Source organism: Cylas formicarius, unplaced genomic scaffold (genome assembly GCF_029955315.1).
Source record: "Cylas formicarius isolate icCylForm1 unplaced genomic scaffold, icCylForm1.1 PGA_scaffold_4__25_contigs__length_36172078, whole genome shotgun sequence".
NCBI lineage: Eukaryota > Metazoa > Arthropoda > Insecta > Coleoptera > Brentidae > Cylas > Cylas formicarius.
This window is the reverse complement of record NW_026844334.1, coordinates 29076790-29099901: the sequence shown is the minus strand read 5'-3', so window position 1 is coordinate 29099901 and position 23112 is coordinate 29076790. Positions and strand designations below refer to the sequence as shown.

At 37.4% G+C, this 23112-nt stretch overlaps 1 protein-coding gene across 8 annotated transcripts in view; it reads right to left on the bottom strand.

The window, feature by feature from the left end:
- Positions 1 to 23112, bottom strand: part of LOC132700465 (protein lap4) — a gene marked incomplete at its 3' end in the record, with an annotated part of 233088 nt that overhangs the window by 100057 nt on the left and 109919 nt on the right. For 7 of the 8 annotated variants that reach the window (XM_060667806.1, XM_060667811.1, XM_060667813.1 and 4 more), the window contains 2 exon segments: positions 21906 to 22448; positions 22586 to 22951. In XM_060667806.1, the coding sequence (XP_060523789.1) occupies positions 21906 to 22448; positions 22586 to 22951 (909 nt within the window). 8 annotated transcript variants of the gene reach the window in all.

Sequence of the window (23112 nt, the reverse complement as noted above, 5' to 3'; positions counted from 1 at the left end):
ACCCCTGCTCCCGATGCAACTCAAATCACTAACTCCGAAAAGACGGACTAGCATCCACCCAGAAGTAACTACCCGAGAAGCTACGCTTTAATTAGTCTACGAAAAGCTGCAGCTAGGCTCCACCTTTTCACTTAATGGGGGAGCTGTTATATCCGGAAATCCTATTGTCCATATGGGTTAAATGCCACCGACCTGCAAGAGTGCAACGATTGCGAAAACGTCGTGTCAACGATATGTCGCAACATCCGCAGCCGTCGACCCCGTCAACGTCAGCATAAATTTATTATAAATACGAATTTCTATTGTAAAACGTTGTCTGATAACATTCTCTCATCACGAGGTTATTATGTCCATTTTTAGTTTGATTTTAACGGTCTGATAACATTTTCTCATCACGAGGTTATTATGTCCATTTTTAGTTGTATTTTAACGGTCTGATAACATTCTCTCATCACGAGGTTATTATGTCCATTTTTAGTTTGATTTTAACGGTCTGATAACATTCTCTCGTCACGAGGTTATTATGTCCAATTTCATTTCGATTATAATTTTAATTTAAAGTTAATAAATATATTTTTTAAAAAGTTATTTTTGAAAAGTGAAATATAATATATATATATATATATATATATATATATATATATATATATATATATATATATATATATATATATATATATATATATATATATATATATATATATATATATATATATATATATATATATATATATATATATATATATATATATATATATATATATATATATATATATATATATATATATATATATATATATATATATATATATATATATATATATATATATATATATATATATATATATATATATATATACTTTCCGAAAGAAAACGAAGTAGAGTTCTTACTAAAGTCCCTATTCCTGAACTTCTCAACATTATTAACGATATACTAAAATCCTAGAATCTGGAATCAAAGCTCATCTTAATTGAAAAATGCTTCTGTATGGCATATTTTTCTTATAACGGTCAAATTTATGAATAAATATTATATATATTGAAAAAGACCTGGATAACACCAATACACATACGTCACAGCCGTTGATATGGAAAAATAAGTAACCTAATACAGGAGGAGTACGGCTCCCTGGAGATTGAACAGCAGCCTGGCTTCCGCGTTGATGAGCAGTGCCTAGCTGTGTGTACAATTGACTGAAAAAATAGTGTAAAGAAAACATGAACTACATCTACTATTCGTGCACCTAACAAAGGCCTATGATACTGTGAAAGTACAGTCCTAGAAAAATACTCCATAATTAACACCGCAATAGGAGGTATCCAACAACGAAGTACAACCATTGAAAATGGTTGGCGAAATCTCTGCAATACTCATCATATTTTTCCGAAAATTTCTTTTTGTCTACGTCAACTCAAATAAATCTTTAGAAAATTTATTCATGTCAAAAATTGTGTGTTTTCTGTATTTGTAAAATATTACAGAATCTTCATGTTCTCATACAACGAATCCACTGTGCGTGGGCAGATTTTTAAATACCAGAACTTTTTACGATAAAATTGTACCGACATGGTCCCGTGAAAGTTCACTTTCACCAAGATTCTCTATTGACAGCAACCTAACCAATCTATAAATATAGAAATCAAGGACCATCAGCGGCTAGAAATAGGAGACTCAAATCTGTAACGGGCGTTTTGCATAAAAATATCTCGATCAACTTAATTGTCGAACTATTGAGTGACTAATTACCTACAAACGCATATAGAAAAATATTCTATCTGCTCCCTGTGACTCCAATCTCGAGCCATATGATCCATATGAATTACAATTTTGATATTTTACCTAACTACCGAAAAGTTCTATTCTAAGTGGGTCACAGCAGTTGGTGCGTCCAGAATGGGAAAAAGCCTACTTAAGTATGTGGAACCATGGAATTAGAACGGGTGGGTTTATGTGGAAATGTTACTTGCCTTATCCTTATTTAGCACCAAGACCTCGGCTCTCCTCTTACCATTCACCTTAGACCACAAGCAATTTTAGTATACATGCGAGCTTACAGAAAACGTCAATGAAAATTCTTTTTATCAATAAATGAATTGGAAAATGTCTGTACGTGTGTGTGTGTGTGTGTGTGTGTGTGTGTGTGTGTGTGTGTGTGTGTGTGTGTGTGTGTGTGTGTGTGTGTGTGTGTGTGTGTGTGTGTGTGTGTGTGTGTGTGTGTGTGTGTGTGTGTGTGTGTGTGTGTGTGTGTGTGTGTGTGTGTGTGTGTGTGTGTGTGTGTGTGTGTGTGTGTGTGTGTGTGTGTGTGTGTGTGTGTGTGTGTGTGTGTGTGTGTGTGTGTGTGTGTGTGTGTGTGTGTGTGTGTGTGTGTGTGTGTGTGTGTGTGTGTGTGTGTGTGTGTGTGTGTGTGTGTGTGTGTGTGTGTGTGTGTGTGTGTGTGTGTGTGTGTGTGTGTGTGTGTGTGTGTGTGTGTGTGTGTGTGTGTGTGTGTGTGTGTGTGTGTGTGTGTGTGTGTGTGTGTGTGTGTGTGTGTGTGTGTGTGTGTGTGTGTGTGTGTGTGTGTGTGTGTGTGTGTGTGTGTGTGTGTGTGTGTGTGTGTGTGTGTGTGTGTGTGTGTGTGTGTGTGTGTGTGTGTGTGTGTGTGTGTGTGTGTGTGTGTGTGTGTGTGTGTGTGTGTGTGTGTGTGTGTGTGTGTGTGTGTGTGTGTGTGTGTGTGTGTGTGTGTGTGTGTGTGTGTGTGTGTGTGTGTGTGTGTGTGTGTGTGTGTGTGTGTGTGTGTGTGTGTGTGTGTGTGTGTGTGTGTGTGTGTGTGTGTGAGTGTGTGTGTGAGTGTGTGTGTGAGTGTGTGTGTGAGTGTGTGTGTGAGTGTGTGTGTGAGTGTGTGTGTGAGTGTGTGTGTGAGTGTGTGTGTGAGTGTGTGTGTGAGTGTGTGTGTGAGTGTGTGTGTGAGTGTGTGTGTGAGTGTGTGTGTGAGTGTGTGTGTGAGTGTGTGTGTGAGTGTGTGTGTGAGTGTGTGTGTGAGTGTGTGTGTGAGTGTGTGTGTGAGTGTGTGTGTGAGTGTGTGTGTGAGTGTGTGTGTGAGTGTGTGTGTGAGTGTGTGTGTGAGTGTGTGTGTGAGTGTGTGTGTGAGTGTGTGTGTGAGTGTGTGTGTGAGTGTGTGTGTGAGTGTGTGTGTGAGTGTGTGTGTGAGTGTGTGTGTGAGTGTGTGTGTGAGTGTGTGTGTGAGTGTGTGTGTGAGTGTGTGTGTGAGTGTGTGTGTGAGTGTGTGTGTGAGTGTGTGTGTGAGTGTGTGTGTGAGTGTGTGTGTGAGTGTGTGTGTGAGTGTGTGTGTGAGTGTGTGTGTGAGTGTGTGTGTGAGTGTGTGTGTGAGTGTGTGTGTGAGTGTGTGTGTGAGTGTCTGTGTGTGTGTGTGAGTGTGTGTGTGTGAGTGTGTGTGTGTGTGTGAGTGTGTGTGTGTGTGTGTCTGTGTGTGTGTGTGTGTGTGTGTCTGTGTGTGTGTGTGTGTGTGTGTGTCTGTGTGTGTGTGTGTGTGTGTGTGTGTCTGTGTGTGTGTGTGTGTGTGTGTGTCTGTGTGTGTGTGTGTGTGTCTGTGTGTGTGTGTGTGTGTGTCTGTGTGTGTGTGTGTGTGTGTCTGTGTGTGTGTGTGTGTGTCTGTGTGTGTGTGTGTGTGTGTGTCTGTGTGTGTGTGTGTGTGTGTGTCTGTGTGTGTGTGTGTGTGTGTGTGAGTGTGTGTCTGTGTGTGCGTGAGTGTGTGTTTTATATAAATACTGGGTATTTCAAGACTTGACACAAGGGCACATCAGACAAAATTAAGGTTTTTTAGTCACATAATAATGAGTCCAATCTTCGTTTGATGTTGAGATATAGCGTGGCAAAGTTTAAGAAAGACGGGTTTTTATAAATTAATTAATTAGTCAAAAGTCTTTAGCTTATTTTAACAAAAATTAACGATTTTTATATTTAAAATGATACGGCACTGATTATTTAAGGCATTTATTTTTTTACACAATCAAAAATAAAAACTTTTTATCCTTTGAATTTTTTCGTACCCAGCTTAGTTTAAAAAAATGCACCAAAAGGCAATCCTAGATTAAACTAGTAAAATTAGTGATATTAAGCCAAACATGTCTCAACAAAATGTCGCTCATTAGTGAGATACAAGGAGTAAAATTTTTAAACTGGAACTAGTTTTTTCTCTATGGCTTAAGCAAAACTTGGCATCGGGAGTTTCTGAAGACTGGTCTGAAAAAATTGAAAGTAATCGTATTCGCACCTTGAAACACCCCGAATCCAAGTTTTCATGTGGATATTTCAAAAACAGTGTAGTAAAATAAAACTATTTAGATGAAAAAATTTGTAAAGGTTCAGTTTTTTATACCTGTGAGTCTGTACTTTGCGCTCGTTTCCATATCACATTTGAGGTAAATTCGAATTTTCGGTAAGTTTTTTATGTGGTTTTCCCCATCACAGTGATGATGGTGATTAATTATTTATTTGGAGTATTTTTGATATAATTTTGTTCAACAATTAAGTGCCAACATGCTTATATCGTTAAATATTTATTTAATATAGAACATGTTAACGAACATGATTATCGCGTGTGTTTACAATTAATATTATCAAAAAATATGTGTTTGGAGGATAGTTTTTTGGGAGACGATATTACATGAAAATTTTGTTGTTTTTACAAAAGAGAATGTGATAGGACATCGAGTTGTTCAGTCCTTGGCATATTACGGATCTGATGAACCAAAGCGTGATACATCCGTTTAGAAAAAATCTGTGAGTCCAGAAATATTTCCATTAAAAATTTCCGACAAAAGTTATTGATCGTTTCCAAAATCCAAACTTATGAATGACCCCTCGTATCTTAAAAACTGCATAGTTTACGCACCAAGAGGACGTTTTTATATCGAACTTGTCTCGAAAATCCAGTCAAGGACATGTCTAGTAGAAATATCGAAAACCTTCCAAAAAAAAAGTCGGGGATTGGATGAAGTTGTTGAAAATGTATAAACCAACAACTTATCTAATTTACTGTAACACCTAACAAGTTCATTTTTATATCTTTACTGTATAATTCTGTTAACTTATTCATCATTAGGAAAAACCATTTCTCCCAGACGAAAAAAAATGTCAAGCGTCAATGAATGGCGTTCTTAAAAATTATAAAGAGGTGCAACTATTCAATCCTGATTGATCTAAACTTAAAATCAGATTGCAATGGGAAAAGGCTAGTCTAACCAAGAAATTAGATGCTTGTCTAAGGTTTAATGGAGCATATCGAAGCCGATCATTATCAATCATAAATGGTGGTCAATGGCTTGACCAATTGACGCGCAAAAATTCTGTTGTACAGGGCGATCGTAACTGAAGTGTTTGAAAAGCAAAAGCCTATAAATTATTTAAAAAAATTATTTAAAAAAATCTATAAATTACATCGAGCAAAATCGACTTATGTGTCATAGGTTCAAGTCTTAAGAAATATTTAATTGATAAAACCGCTACTTAATTTTAAGTCATTTTGAAAATAATTATTATAGATATTATGAAAAATAACTTTTTTATTTATCAAAATTCGTATAAAAACATTATTAGGGAACTTTTTAGTGTGAAATGCGCAGTAATTTTAACCTTATCATAAATCATAAAAAAATATCATAAAATGATCAAAAATAATATCAATAATGAGTTCCGAATGATAAAACGTTTTAAAAGTTTTAAGGAAAAGCACTTTGCTGAACGCGCTCGCATCCAATCAATACTGTTGGCTCTATTTGCCCAATTTAGTTACTTTTGGTTTGTTTCTTTATTCTGTTGTCGAGTTGAGGAAAGAGAGCATATACAGCATAACCATAACACAAATTAACCAAATACCTGCCGCCAGCTAGTAACCATACAAACAGTCAAACATCTAACATATTAGTTAATATAAACTAGATATTATTTACTATTGTTCAACTACCAAATCATTATCAAATCATATTTTTCTTTTTATAGAATTCAGAAATTGCATTGTAGATTATTTTAATTATACAATGATTTCTAACTTTAAAAGATAACATTCCTTCCAAAGCTTAACTTCCAACCTCTCTCTGCCTCTATCCAGCAAAAAACTTTGGTATTAATTATTAGAGAAATTTCGACAAAATTCAGATTCAGATGTGCTTGCATAAGTTAAGTTACATTGTAAATATCTCTTCCGGATAGACTAGCTAATTTAAACATATTTTATGCCCAATATAAAAAAGGCATGCATCGGAATATCGAAAACTATAGGATACCAGGAAGGCTAAATTAAAAAGTGTTAAAGAATTTTATGAGAAACTTAAATCTGAAAAATGATTCCAGCGAGAAATTGTTTCTGAGAAACTCGAGAAAATATAACAAGCTGGGCTTTCTGTCTGTAAAGTCCAAAATACGCCAAATATGATCTCGGGACTGTACGTTCTAATGTACTCTGCTAAGAATAACATGATGAGATAAACGTAAACAGAATTTTTCGTTTATTTTCGAGATACACTAAAGATTTTTAAATTTTCTTATTATATTTTGATAATTAGGTAGGGCATAAAAATATTTTAAGTGAGCAAACGTTTTGAAAGTCGAACAAGATGAACCAGTAAAAAAAATTAGAACAAAATTTCTTACTAATTACATTAGAATGACTTGCATTTACTTACTTGGGACAAATAAAAACATTATTCAAATTATTAATTACAGCTGTTGCACCTCTCTCATCAATATTACTGATGATATTTCTTAAGTCCTGATGCAACGGCAAGTTGATTGTTAGTTTTGTTAGAGTTTTATAAAGCATGTAATACAATTAATCAACCGTTGTTTTTATCGGTTTTGAGTGTATCTATTTGCTAACGTTTCGCCACTCAACCTGTTGGTTTCTTCAGAACTTGACTGAAACTGAAGAAGCCAACATGATGATTGGCGAAACGTTAGCAAGGTCGACTCAATAAAAACCGACGAAGGAGGAATCCAGAAGTTTTGTAAAAAGTATTACAGTAGCCTATGGAAGTTTCTTTGTAAATTTAAATAATAATGTAATAAATGAATTTAAAATATTAAAGGCTAAATATTCTTTTAAAAGGCGGCTGTACAATTTTTTATTATAAAAACAATATTCCCTCCGTTTGAAATGTTGGTGTTGAACTTAATATGAAACATCTGTCAATAGTTCAGTTTCAGTTGAAATAATATTTTATTAACAAAAGACCCTTCGCCTGATGCCGTCGTCAGGGGTAGTCTATATCAGATTCCGAATTTGAATAGGCGATATTTGATCTGTTGGAAATGAAGTAGATATCCAATTGAGATGCACTCTCATTCGAACTTTCAATGCCGTCTCGGATACACTACAACATATTAAGAAATGAGTAAAAAGTTGTACAATATGAAAAACCCTCAAGAGAATGAAGAACTCAATCACGTTATTTTATATGAAGTATCCAAATTTTTATCTGACGAAAACATCGGCGACTTTGAGATTGAAAAGGATAAGACAATTTGGAAGAAGTTGGATCAGTTGACTCGGATACAGAGTTGAGGAACAAAAAGCTAACTTTTTTGTCGTAAATAAATTCAAAACCACAGTGGTTTTTCTTTATTGCAATTTTTTGAATTTGTTATGGCCACATTGTTGCCATGAATCATGTACTAAGTTGTTACCAAGTGGAGTTGGAATAAAATATGTAAATCGAGATGGTAATAAATGGAGAAAAACACACTTCAGCTCCGCACAATATATTAGTCAAATTAAAAGAAGTCGTTAGTCAAACGGCAAACAATGCCAAGAACAGTATTGGAGACCATTTTTTGACGATAAAATATTGAATTTGAGAGACTACAATGAAACGGATCGAATTGAAATTAAAGTTTTTGCTACGTCTGCTGTATTTAGCTCGAGTTTTCCAAGGGAGCTATCATGCTACAGAAACACTGGTATCGTATGTACCGAAAAAAGGCACAACTGTAGTGCTATCAGACATCAGTACAGCGGTGTCAGATGAAAACTGAATTTGGATTTTGTAATAAATAAAATCAAGAGTAGATATTGTTGACAAATTATATGCCAAATACAATACTGCACGATCAACAAAAAGTTGGGCGATGGTATTTTTTTAACATATATTGAATGTAGCTGAAATAGGAATATATAAGAATTTTTGCAAAACCTTTGTAAACCGTTGTAAAGAAGATCGATAATGAAAAACCTACCAAAATAATTCCAAGTTGTTCAGGCCAGTTGAAAAAAACAAGAGAAAACATTGCGAATAGACTTATAAAGAAAACAAAATTCAAAGAACAATGGAAAAGCCCGTACTCCTATGAAATGGGAGAAAAAAAAAAGTGTTTGAACCTACCAGAAATGGCATGCCATGTCAAATGTCATCAAAATCCTACACAAAGTAATTTTCTTTTCCCCTCGCTTTTTCAGAAATGTACTTTGTTAGTTGTCATGCACAAATTTGTTAAACATTTACTCAGCAAGTCAAATTGTCAATAATGTCATTCATCAATAATTAATAACACAGGCCAACAAAGATTTTGTGATTTGGTATTTTTCACATTTTGGAATTAAAGGGATTAAAGTAATTGAAAAACAATGTATATTTTTTTGTTTCGATCAAGCAATATTGAATTAGTTTGAAGATGTCATATTGATTGTTTAAAAAATTTCATACATCATAACATTTGTCACAGAATATTATAGGCGAATCCCCAAAAGTCAAATATAGTTCATATTTTCAAATCAGTCTTTTCATCAGGTTAGTGAGTAATGTGCACTTAAATTTCTCCTTAAAATACTATGACTTTGTAAAATTATTCCAGATAAGTTTTGCTATGTGTGTTCTTTTGTGGTTAAGAAATTTAGACATGAAATTACAGTAAGTAAAAATTGATCATTCACCAGATGATCCTCCCTTCTAGAATATGTGCATCTGCAATGTTCGAGGATATTATACTAAAAATTTGAAAAACATTGTTTATTCCAACCTCGAGAGATATCACCAGTTTTTCTAAACTTTAAATAGATGAAGATACCCTTAGTGAAGTTGGTGATATACGGAGTGTTTCTCAGCAGCAAGTTATTTTCACAATTAGAACTTCACGACTTAATGAGATACTTAGCTTTACTTAAGGATCTTTCCGAAATTTTAGCATCTAAACTTTAAAATAAAATTTGCTGGCACAAGACATTAAAATCTCATATTTCAAGAAGAGACAGAATTTATGGGCTATATTGAACAAAGTGGTTCACTTGTTTATTGCATCGATATTTAAAATATAATAAAGAAACTTGGTACAGACTACAATTCTACAGCTGCTCATAATTTCACTCCCGGATGAAAAAATAGTTTTCCCGATAGTCTTAAATAAATATGGAACATTGTGGTGCGCGATTAAAAGTGAAGTGCGGCAACAAGGGATATTTGCAATCCCCGGATAAGAAGTCGGTTAGTGAAGGCTGAGGAGACGGGCGGAAGACGTTCCACAGGACGGAGTTCCTGGGGATAAAGAAAGTGCCCGTGATTATTATTGTTTCTTTAGAAATTTGTAGTGCTACGTTCAGTAAAAGTTTGGTAGTTTTCAAATTTTGTGCCTTATTTACCGCCGTAGAACTCACGACACACTCTCGGAGGTCCGAGAGCATCTCAACATTTTTAAAATTCCTATGCGGAAAATTTCATGCTATCTCAGATGCAAAATTAAAGGAAAGAATTTTTGTAGGTCCATACATAGGGCGATTAATGGAAGATCGAGATTTTGTGAATACCATGATGGAATCTGAAAAAGTTGCATGAGTTTCATTTAATGATGTTATACAAGGTTTTCTAGAAAACAACAAATATCTAAATTATAAAGACATTGTAGAAAACATGTTATAGAAATTTAGGGAAATGGGATGCAAATATAGAACTACACTTTTTACACTCACTTCTGGACTACTTTCCCGAGAATCTTCGTGCCGTGAGTGAGGAGCGGAGGAGGAGAAATGGGAGGCAGATATCAAGGTCGAGGGAACATTGTAATTATGGCAGACTACTGCTGGTCATTAAAAAGGGACAATCTGACCATGGAATATACAAGAAAATTCACTAAACGAAGTTTTTCGGCGAAGAGCGAGTCACCTTATAAAATTAAATGAACTTAACTATTGTTTGAGACTTTCTTATTTCATTTAAATTGTTTTATTCGGTTTTGCTTTTGCACAAATAAAAATATTGTTTAAAGTAACCGAGATTTTCATTTATTAATTCTATTAATATTGATAAAAAAATCTTACTTGATAGAGGAAATTGCTAATCAGGCCTAAATTATACAGAATCAAATGTCAGATCGAGATCAACTTTCAAAAGTATAAAAAATTCTGGTCTGTCTAATTAATTAGCCCAATTCTATTTAAAAAAAAAACACCCCCATTCAAGTCCTAAGGGATGCTTCGAAAAAAAAAACAGAATTAGAGGTTGGAGGAACACCTCCACTAAGCGTTTTGCCACTTTATTTTAGGTAACGCTCCCACTAGTGGAAACGTAAATCTTTTTGTTAATTACTTATTTTTATTGTATGATTGGAAAAACGAAACGGAACCGCACCCTGCAGTACTGTTTAAAGAAAAAGTTTGGAGTTTGTGAAAACAAACAAAATTACTTACCAAACACAACGAAACCCTTCGACCTTTGTTTTTACATTTCGCAATCCTAACCTCCTCGAGTCTAATGCTCATTCTGCGATTGTACTTCTGGTTAATTTTCTCATAGTACTCGGAATTTTCGCGTGCGATATTAAAACCGTAGGCGAACATTTTATAAAGACATTTAACGATGAATTACTGTACAGTCAGCTAACGCACGTGACGCGAACTGTTATCTAGAAAATCCGTAAACAACGATTACATAAAACCGTTTCCCTAATTGTTTAAAATTTCCACAGGTACGTACTGTTGCAATTTACTAGTTGATAAATGTAATTAAACGTGACTCCTTAAACTGAGGTAACTTTTACTTAAACAAATCCAAAATTATTGATATTTTAATGTTCACTTAGTCTATGCCTTGCAGAAATTTTCAGGGAGAAGGAACATAGCTCTTTAAACTTTCTTGGACTTAACTATAACTAAATCACAAAACAAATTATATACTATGGGAAATAATTTAAAAAATAATAATGAACCCAAGTCACAAAAAAATCCAAAGTTTAAAATGTGGATCACGTCCGAAAATTTACATTAACATAAAAAGAGCGAAGAAAAATAAAAGTTCAGAAATGCATAGTTTTCATAATAATTTTGATATTACATTGTGCATCAAAAAGCCATAACATAAACTTATTGGAAGCAATGGAGATTAACAAAATGAGATATTTCAATTTATTGCTTAATGGCTAATTACCTTTAAATGTAATGAATCTGTTAATGCAAAATAACAGCCTATCGTGAGTTCGAATGCCAGCTATGTTAGAGACTCAATAATATCATATGAAAAATAAAAGAGAAATAATTAACATTAAGGGGTTAATTACTTTTGGGATGGGTTTATGAAAAATCAAATCCAAATGTTGTCGACTTTTCGGCAACTTGATAAATTTTTTCAGGACTATAAAAGAGATTGGATACATGTTTGAAATAGTGAGTAAATTATCATATGGTTCAATAATAAACGAAATTTTCTTTAAAACTTGCCGTCTTTATACACAAGCAATGTTTCCTTTTTTTGTTCAAAAATCCTCTTTTTGGACGAAGTTAATTTCAAAAGAAATGCAATTCAAATCTTTCACAACAGGTACGTATGGGCTGAAGATAATCTGCATTTAAGTACAGAATATCGACATCAATATTACTTAAAGTTAATGTTTGGGTGGGAATTATCCCTGATCATTTAATTGGGTCAAATTTTCTTTTAAGAATAAGAGATGAGTCCTATTTTCTTTTTCTACAAGAAAAGTTACGTCGGGATTATTGAATCTGGGGATACCTAAAGGATTTCGTCTATACTACCCCAATGCAAACACCTAAAAAAATTGATCATAAGAATTAATCCACCTTACGATGCAGACATTTTTAATACTTACTATAAAAATAGTTTTTTTTATTTTGTTTGCTAGATATCTTGCTTATCTGTTGCGTTATTATATGAGTTACATTGTTTAAAGAAAAATGTTTTAAATAAGATATTGATTCATAGTTTACGCAAGAAATCAGTTGCAGAAATGTTTATTAATAAATTATTTTTAAAATGTAATTCTTTACCACAAAACTGTAAATGCTGGTAAAAAATACAACTGTTTGACAACATTCAACAAGATTATTTTTTTAAATATTGCTGCAATGTAATAATGAAACGCAATGCTAAAAGTTTTATTTGGAAACTGTGAGTTTTATGAAAAAATTGCATGAGACAAAAAGGTTTCTAATAAACCTGTCCATCGAATTTTTTTTTCATATCATTGCGTAAGTTTTTCATTTAAAAAAAAGCAGTAAGTGTTTTTATAATTGTAAAAACTACCCTTTATTTTAAACAAGGAATCGACCCCTTAATGTTGTTTTGTTGCTAGTTTACCATCTAGGGCATAGCAAAACGTGATATATTTGGAGTTGGTTATCACTTTAAAATCGGTCGGGTGTTTTAATTACCCGAAAAATTGCAGATACAGCGAAAAAGCGATATTTATCAAGAAGTGTACATGTCTTACTGCATATTGGAATTATGACTTAGCGTAGCAGTTTGCACGTTACTTTCTTACCGCTGCCACATTATAGCTTCTTTTTTGACAATTATCGTCGAAATGTCATTGTAATGTCCTTCACTAGAAACAGCGTTCATTCGTATGAAGATGAAAAAAATCAGCTTTCTCATAGTTAATCCAAGCGAAATAGTATTAGGGACACTTTTAAATGGCCAGCTGCCATCAGACTGGACATTAAGTGTTTGAGGAGAATGGTAGGAATGAATTGGAATCAAATGTTTCATGTTTAAAGTTCTACTATTTGTTTATTATTGACGAGTCAACAAAAACCGACTCAGGAAGAATCCAGAAGTTTTATAAAAAGTAAATATATACAATTTCTCACAATTAATTTGTTAATAAGTTTTTAAGTTTTTTAGTTATTTATTTGAGACGGTTCGGGAGTATTACGACACTGGGAATGTGCGAAAATCAAAATTTAAGGCCGAATCATAATTCGTCATTTCTCAAGTTACTGTTACAAGTCGGAAAATGATGACATTTGGACGAATATTAAAAAAATTCTTGATGTCCTTAATGGGAGAGTAATTTGTTTTTTAAAAATCACTGTAGTTTTCATTAGTAACATTAACAAATAATTTTGGGAGGGATACATAGTGGACGGGTCCAACCTTCCAACTCAAAAATTCCCCATATAAATATTTCAAATTTGTTGATGTGACAATAGTTTGCAGTTGCGGCTTTACGGAGTTGCAATGTGGTTGCTGGGGTATAGTTGAAACTCCAAAGCGAAAGTGCTGTTGAATTATTTAATCCTATAGGAACCTCTAAGCCCACATAACAATTTTGAACCTTCTTTATTTTTTAATATCAATAAAATTTAAAAATGCCCCACAAATTGTGTAAGCAAAATTAAAATGTGATAAAATCAAAGGCTTATACGAAACAGACAGTTTTTTGAGAGAATGTGTTTTGTCCGCGCGGAAACGGACTTTGGCCACAGCTGGCACAGCAAGAAGTCGCAAAAATTACTCAAGACAGGATCAAAAGATTTTTGATTACTTAACTTAACTTAACTTAACTTACTTAAGAATTTAATACCGCGAGGAAAGGAAGAAGAATAACTTCTTGGTGCTGTACTCGCGGCGAATCGATAAGCTATAGGTTTATATATATAAATTCATAAGAAGTCGAAAGATAATAAAATGAAAACTAAACATACCGCCCACCAAAATGCAGTAGGTATTTTCCCAAAAAAAAAACAAAAAAGCGGTTCCGAAAAAATGATACCCATGTTTACCTACAGTTAGAGGTTAAAAAAAAAATGAAAATTCAGAACTATACTAATAAATATTACTAATAGAAGTGCTAACATCTTGTGTGCTTTAAGCGAAAAATGTGCTTACCACGCTATTAATTTAGTAGAGGGGGCAGAGTTTTACAACAGGTCTCTTAAAGACACCAGTCGCAGTACGAACCTTGACCACTCTGACAATGCCATCAGGGCCAGGGTAGACCTCGGCTATACGCGCAAGACGCCAGTCAAGAACTGGAGTGTTTTCCTCCTTTAAGACCACCAATGTGCCCACATCAAGATTGGGGCGGATGTCACAACATTTATTACGTTGATTGAGGCTTGTGAGATATTCATTATGCCATCGACGCCAGAAGTGCTGCTGCATTTGCAAGATTAGCTGCCAACGGTTTAGTCTTGACATGTTTGAAGAAGTAATATCAGGGTCAGGGAGTGTCGATACTGGAGCCAACATCAAAAAATGACCTGGTGTAATACAGCTCACGTCATTGGGATCGTTACTGACAGCGCATATGGGTCTAGAGTTAACCATTGATTCTATTTGAACCAAAACTGTATTGAGTTCTTCGTAGGTCATGATGCGGTCACCTACTACACGGACTAGGTGTTTTTTGACGCTTTTGACGCCGGCTTCCCACAAGCCACCGAAGTGCGGACTAGAGGGAGGATTAAATGACGAAGAGATCTGCTCTTCTCTAGCTGCATCGGACATGATATTGGCTATGTACTTTGACGCAGAAATAAAATTCGTTCCGCAGTCGCTGTGGAGAGCAGAAGGTTTTCCTCGGCGCGCAATCATGCGTCGCAATGCGGCTAAAAATGCATCAGTTGATAAATCCGAAACTAACTCAAGGTGGATAGCACGAACTGAACAGCAGATGAAAAGACAAAGATATGCTTTTAGAGTCTTAGCACCTCGTAACTTTGCCATGGTAATTTGAAAAGGACCTGCCATGTCGACACCAACACACTGAAATGGCTTGAGTTGTGTGATGCGATAAGAGGGCAGATTGCCCATACGGGGAATGTACGGTATAGGGTTTGCTAGAAAACAGCGGTAACATTGAGACAAATTCCTCCTGATGACTCGTTTGGAAGCAATAATCCAAAAATGTTGTAACAACAAATAGGACAAAGTTTGAAAACCTGGATGCAGGTATTTATTGTGATAATAACAGACTATCATATCTGTCAGTTTATGGTTTGATGGTAAGAGGGCAGAGTGTTTTTGCTCATAGGGAAGCATGGACGTAATTAGCCTTCCGCTCACCCTGAGTACCCTGAGTATCAATTACAAGACACAACTTGCGCATAGGTTTGGAGCAAGGTAGACCTTTGGAAACAAGATCAAATTCCTGTCGAAAACATTGCTGTTGAACGATTCGAACAAAGACGAGTAATGAGTTATGTAATTCAATTTCATTCATCACTGATGTATCAACAGACTGACGTTTTATTTTCAGATCTATGAAACGAAAAACATAAGTGATAATACGAAGAATTTTCGGAAGAGAAGAAAATCTGTCCAATAAATCCGAGAAAGGAAAGAATTTTTGTGGAAAAGTCGAGTAAACATACCTTTTTGATTCCTCTTTCCGAATATCTGGTGAGTCGAGAGTAGGAGTTGGATTGTTCGGCCATTGGTCAGACGAACGACGTAGCCACTCTGGGCCGTTCCACCACATAGAGTTGAGTTGTTCAATAGCTCTTCCGGCAACATACCACGTGATGCAATATCACCTGGGTTGAGTTGTGTTGGGACAAATCTCCAAGAAGATGGAGGAAGAATATTTTGAATGTGAGATACGCGATTTGCGATATAGGTTTTCCATTTATATGGAGGCGCTCTTATCCAACCGAGAGCTACCATCGAGTCAGACCATGCGAAAATGGATTCAAAATCAACATCAGAATAACTGACTTTGATGAAAGAAATTAAATCAGCGACCAAAACTGAAGCTGATAGCTCGAGGCGAGGAAGGGAGATCCTTTTTAGTGGAGCAACTTTGGTCTTGGCTGTCACGAGCGTGGAAAATACACTGTCAGTTGAATCGGCGACTCGAAAATACGCGCATGCGCCGAAACCAATTTCCGAAGCATCGCCGAAAACATGGAGTTGTAGAGACTGAAGATTTGGTGTCAAGATGTACCTGGGAATTTTTATCTGGGAAATCAAGGGTAACTGACTTTTGTCAACCATCGATCGACAAGACCTTGGGTTGGAGTATCATCCCAATCTACACCCTCTGCCCACATCAATTGCATTAGATGCTTTGCAAGAAATAAGCAAGGTGATATCAAGCCGATTGGATCAAACGTATGAGCAATGGTAGAGAGAATTGATCTTTTCGTACAAGAATCGTCGGTTTGATTGACCTGATATGAAAAGACATCATTCACTGGGTCCCATTGGAGACCAAGGACTTTGTGAAAACAGTCAGTGTCAGTGTCTAGTGAAACAGAAGTTTGTCGAATATTTGACGGAATTGTATTAAGAAAGTTGAGATCATTACTTGACCACTTCCGCAGCTCAAAATCTGCGGAATTTAATAACTCAACAAGCTCTGCTTTAAGAGTCAATGCTTCCTCCAAGGTGTAAGCTCCTGTGCAGATGTCGTCGACAAATATGTCGGACTGCAGAACTCTTGAAGCGTTAGGATATGCTTCTGAGCTCTCTCGTGCCAGTTGTAAAATGACTCGAAGTGTCAAATAAGGAGATGATGCGATTCCAAATGTAACGCGGGTAAGACGATAATCTTGGATAGGCTGCTCGGGAGAAAATCTCCATACTAGCCTCTGATAATCCCGATGCTAATACAATCATACGATACATGGCTTTGATGTCACAAGAAAATGATAATGGAAAGTTTCTGAAGCAATTGCGGTGATGTCTTTTTGGAGTTTAGGACCTGACAGAAGAAACTGATTGAGTGATCCTTGTGGAGTAGGACAAGACGCATTGAATACTACGCGCACGCTTTGGTCACTAGCTTTCATAACCGAATGGTGGGGTAGATAATACATTTTTTGAGTATCAGTCGAAATTTCAGGAGGAGCAACAACTTTCATATGTTTGGAGTCTAGATACTCACGAATGACAGCAGAGTATTTTTCATAGAGATCAACATCTTTTAAGAGCCGTCGCTCTAAAGAATAGAACTGTTTCAGAGCAATATCCCTAGAAGTCGAAAAAACAGGCTCGTCTGCTTTGAAGGGAAGAGATACTATAAATCTCCCAGACAATTCCCGATAGTGAGTAGTGTTAAAAAATCGCTCACATAACTTGTCAGACTCAGACATAGGTTCAGTATGAGGAACCTCTTCAAGTTGCCAGAATTTGGACAAGGTTCTCTCAAGAGAATCTGATAAAGTAAAGAAGCTATGGCGTGGATGTAAACGAGAGTTGCCAGATGATTTGACATTTCCCATGATAATCCAGCCGTAAATGGTGTTTAAGGCAATGGAATCATGTGGAGATTGCATAATCTTGCCATCCAACATGAGTAACGGAAATATGGAGGCACCTAGTAAAATGTCGATTCCACTAGGAGTCTTGAAACTTGGATCGGCAGCAGCGCTCCGCAAGTGTGTAGGTTGCCATGTCTGTCAGCCACTTGTACGAGGGCGGTAGCGAGTAAGGTTGAGTCGGTTATATTCGCCGAAGAAGAGGCATATGATTTAGGTGAGTTTAGCTCTACCGATGCAGAAGATGCAACGGAGTGAGGAAGTTCGCATGATGAGTCATGTGGTGTCTGTGGCGAAGTGCCTTTGGAAGGAGAATCGGCTCCCCAGTGGAGCAAAGTATGGTGTGTCCGACTTTGACAAAATTGGCAAGCTGTATTGCTCGAACATTTTTTAGCGCTGCACCGCAAATTGAGGCATAATGTGCACAAGCGATGTTGCTTAACGATGGTGTAACGATCACGAGGCGTTTTCGAATTGAAAACTGCACATTTAATCAACGAGTGTCTACTCTGACATCCTAATGTACATTTTGGACTATCCTGCGTTAAGAAACCTTTAGGATTTAATTTAGATTTAAAACTGCGTTCGCTTTGGTTTCTGACTGATTTTGTTCGAATGGTGTCTTCTGGACTTGAAAGTTCAAAGGACGATAATGCCTTGCAATTTTTATCTAAAAATTTGATTAAATCGTCGTATGAAGGAAGCTCTACACTGCTGTGCGCAAGCTCAAATGACTTAGCTGAATGCACATCAATTTTTGATAAAAGCAAATTGAGAAGAATAAAATTCCACTCGACAGTGGGAAACCCCAAAATTTTCAATGCCGCCAAGTTTTCTTGAAATGTGTCGATTAAACGTCGCAAAACTAAATGTTCGTCTGATGACATTTTAGGAGCGTTGTGTATGTTGTTCCAAAATTCAGTGGCCATTAACCTTTTGTTCTGGTATCTATCACGCAATGCCTGATAAGCAACGGGGTAGTTGCTCTCAGTCATGCGCAACGTTTTTAATAAATTGAGGGGTTCACCCTGGCAATGTTTGACCAAAAAACCGAATTTTTGAATTGCCGGCATGTTCGCGACATTATGAATTAAACTATCATATAAGTCAATGGGCCAGAGCCCCGCTTGGGGATCGCCCCGTGTGTGAGGCGGGGAGCTCTCGAAGCCTGGGCGAGAGACCGGGCCGCGGGGGGCTGGAGAGTTGCTCCGGGAATGAGGCAGGCGAGGCTTATGATGGATGGGCCCGCCCTTCCTCGGACGAGGGAGCTGCTTAGACTGACCAGGAGGGAGTGTAGAGCACTAACAGGGGCCTACACAGGACATTGCAGGCTTAGGAGGCATCTCTGCTTGCTAGGCATTGGAGACGACCCGGAGTGTAAGTGGTGCATGGAAGGGGAGGAGACCCCGTATCATCTGCTCACCGAGTGCCCTGCCTTGACATGGGCAAGATTGGGAGTCTTTGGAACGGCCCTGATCGATCCGGACTCAGTGCACGGTATTGGGCTAAAGGAGTTGCTGACCTTCTACAGGAGGGGCGGCATTCTGGACGCCCTCTAGAGCGGCCTGGGGGCACAACGGGCCCATCTGGTGGCCTAAGTGCTTGGACGCCCGCGAGGGCGCCCCCCTTTAATACCAATACCAATAATACCAAGTCAATGAATGTCGGCCAATCTCGGTAATCGCCCCTGAAAATTGGTACATCAACCTCATATACTTTTTGGTTAGTGGTAGCATTAAAAATTGTTTGGTTTGATGGGACAACAGGACTTTGAGTCGCTGTAGGAAACAAATCCATATATATAGATTTTATCACGAAATATTTGTCGACAAATTCTCGACGAATTTCGTCTTCATCCTCCAGAGACTTGTCAGTCATCTGTTGTGACCCAATGATTGCATGATGATGAGCTTCAAAATTATTTCTAATGTGTTCAATTCCTTCGTAACGAGCTTTAAATTGATTTAACTTAGTAGAATCAGTGAGACAGGTCTGAGAACAATTATAAATTTCAGTCAAACGACTTATAAAAAAACCTCGAGTGGCTTTATTCTGACCTAAAGATTTTGCCATTATAAAAACCTATCGAACACTACGCAGATTCAGAGAGAAAAGCGATATTACTCAAATAATAATAATGATAATAAAAAAATGAAAACCAAACTGTTCCGAGTTTCAACTAGACCGAAAGAAATTCGACAAAAAAGTAAACAAATACGCCTGAAACTCTGGCCGTTCCGATATTGAACGTTAAAACGAAACAATGTTTGAAACCGAGATCCAGTCGATTGAAATCAAATGCGAATCTGTAAATATAAAAAAAAAACGTACTGATCTTTTTGTGTTGATGCTAATGGCCTTCATACACAAAAAAAGTAAAGGAATAAACAGATTTTTCGCAAAGCATAGCACGTAATCGTGAATTTCAAATTGAGAATATTGATTGCACAATAATAAGATAAAAGTTAGTTCTTTTTAATTGGGCTCGTAAGGACCAAAGATGTTTTGTCCGCGCGGAAACGGACTTTGGCCGCAGCTGGCACAGCAAGAAGTCGCAAAAATTACTCAAGACAGGATCAAAAGATTTTTAATTACTTAACTGACCCTACCTCGCTTTTGGTCTTCCTTCCGGAGGGGCCGGCCCGTGCTGCGTTCTCTGTGCCTCGAGTGGTGAGGAAATTTGTTGATCACCACGCGTATGACCTGATGCGTTCAACGGCACTTTTTGAACCACACGATGAGAGCGACCGATTTAGCGCTTCACCGTGATTTTTAGTGGAGCATGCGCCTAAGGGCGCTGGCGGGTATAGATGGCCAGTTAAGTTCAAGAATTTAATACCGCGAGGAAAGGAAGAAGAATAACTTCTTGGTGCTGTACTCGCGGCCAATCGATAAGCTATAGGTTTATATATATAAATTCATAAGAAGTCGAAAGATAATAAAATGAAAACTAAATAGAATGAATGACGATGAGCGTATAATAATGTTAGCATGGAAAATACCTTCTTCAGACATCAAGTAATGCGTTCTGTAAATTTTAAATTCTCATAAATGATAAAACCTACTTAACCTTCTGGAAGAGTTCTAAGTGAAATTATACTATTCCCAACAATAAGTTTATACATCCCTTTAGCTCATGTCGAAAATAACATGGCAATAGACTTGGATCAATTGATTTGCTCAAGGCAATTTATAGGTCAGAACATACGGATAAACGTCGATTACACGCCGCTAGTGCACTTTTTTGGTATCCGCTAGTAAATTGGCTGTGTGCAATCGAAGCAGCGCGTCAACTTGGACTGGTCTGGACACCGTGAAATTACACGCGGAAAAGAGGAAGACCAGAGGTGCGATGGTCTGATGATTTAGATAAACATGCGGAACCCCGAATGGTTGCAAATCGCAAAAGACAGAGAGACATGGAAGAAAGAAGTGATGGCATTGACTAGATAGATAGACCAGTAAAAAAAATGTTTTGCCACACCTTGTTACAACAACAAACTTTACCAACTGTATATAGCAAAAAAAAAAGCGTCAAAGGTTCCCAATAGAAGAGTAAAAAATCGGAAAAATGCTGTCAGATCCGTTTGAATTGTTGCATGAATTCTCCTAGCGTTAGAGACACGGTTTTCACAGTGAAAAAACTGTTTATCAAATTTGCAATACAGGCAGAAATAATGGGTTTTAGGATAAATGAAAATTGAACAAAATATATGCATGTCGGCAAAATATTATAACAGAAACTACAAATTTCAGTGATTATCTAGTTTTAAATACCTTGGGGAAAAATGAAACCAGGAAAATAGTATGTACTATAAAATCAAGGTAAGAATCTAAGGCGGCTGAGATGCGCTAAAGGAAGCTCTTATTAACAAAAATAGAAAATGATAGTAAACTGAAGCGTCTTGACGGAAAGGGTTTACGTAAAATCTTTGGGCCGTGCAGAGATCCGAGTACGGACCCAGACATCGTTAAAGAAATCAAATTAGACCGTCGGATGATCAGAATGGTTTGGGAACAAAATCTACATGGATGAGATGGAGAGAAAACTTCGTGGCAGACTTGGGAGCAATGGGATTACAATACGAACCGGAAAAAAGATGAAAAAGGATCCTGCAAATAGCCAAGACCCACCGAAGGTTGTAGAGGAAGTAGATCGCATACCAATCATTCCTGCCATTGGACTCAAACCTACCGTCAAAGCTGATAATTCAGCTGCCTTAAATATAGGAGGAAAACAAAGGTACTTACTTGCATTTCGTCGTTTAGCTAAATGGGCTTTCATGCGAGAAAAAAGGGAAACAAAGTTATTCTAGCATGCACTCCAGGCTACCGTTAGCCCCAAACATAAACCAACTAACCCCAACATGTGGGATCGCTAAGTTAAAGGAGAGGAGGAGCATGCATACTCGCTCCCCTGCATACCTCAATGATTAGGGGAGCCACCAACTGATTGTCTGTGATGCGCGTCACAACCGTTTCCGTAAACGTGCTTTTGGTGATGGTCTCCGTCACCCGACCGGGGCCCTTCGGCGACGGGGGCAGCTCGATCATCGTTTCCGGTTTGCGAATCGTTACGGTAGTCACCGACGACGTCGAGTCGATCGCGGCGGCGGAGGGGGGGTTATTTTTATTATTTAGGAAGTGGGCGGGGATCATGGCCTGGAAATCTTCGTTGGTGATGGGCCTCGGCAATACCTGTTCGTCGCTGCTTTCGATCGAAGACGTGGTCGTCGCTTTAACGTGTTGTCGGGGAGGTGGTGGCGGTTGTTCGGTTCCCGAGGAGCCGCTGCCAGTGCTGCCGAGCCGGCGGGGGGCGGGTCTGGGGGGATCGTGATGATGGCTCGTCGGCGTCGTCGCTTCGGAATCAATGCCGTTGGCTGTGGGGGCCACTGGAGGATTGCCAGCGGCAAGGGGAATTTGTTGTTGTTGGCACATCGACATTTTGGTTGGTTCAAGAGATTCGCACTGGAAATTGAACGAAAACGTCAAAAAAACTTTTCACGATAACCCCAGGTAATTTTTTTTTCAAAGAATCTTCCATAGATTAATGGAGAGACATGAACATGAAAATTCTTCTCTAATTGGTGATATTGGGCACTTACTTTTTTACTGTCTGATTCAGACGATCTTCTGTACCCAGGAAGTACCTGCTTATTGGCCACCTGACTGTTGGCATTATACAAGCCAGTATACGGTTTTGGGACTCCAAACAGTTTGGGACTTTGCTGGGGTCCGGGAGAGGGTGAGGCACCTGGAGGTAGAGGATCATCCACGGGAACGTCGCGTTCCACTGTGAGACGAACGAATCGTTCCAGACCTGTCAGCAAATTGACTGCCTGCTGATGAGACGCGCCACTTAACTCGACCCCGTTGATCGACACAACGCGATCGCCGAGGGCCAGTTTACCATCACGATGCGCCACACCCCCATCGGTTATGCGAGAGACAAAAATTGCGTCGGAATCGGCCTGAAAAAGAGAGGTCACTATTTTCGTTTATTGGCACTTGACTAAAAAAACAAACGATTCGTTATTTTCTCATCAAAATATCAGCGTATAATGTTCTCGCCAGATCCAAGTTGAATGTTTCATTTAAGTTTGCGTTGTATGTTTCTTAATCCCAGAAAGTA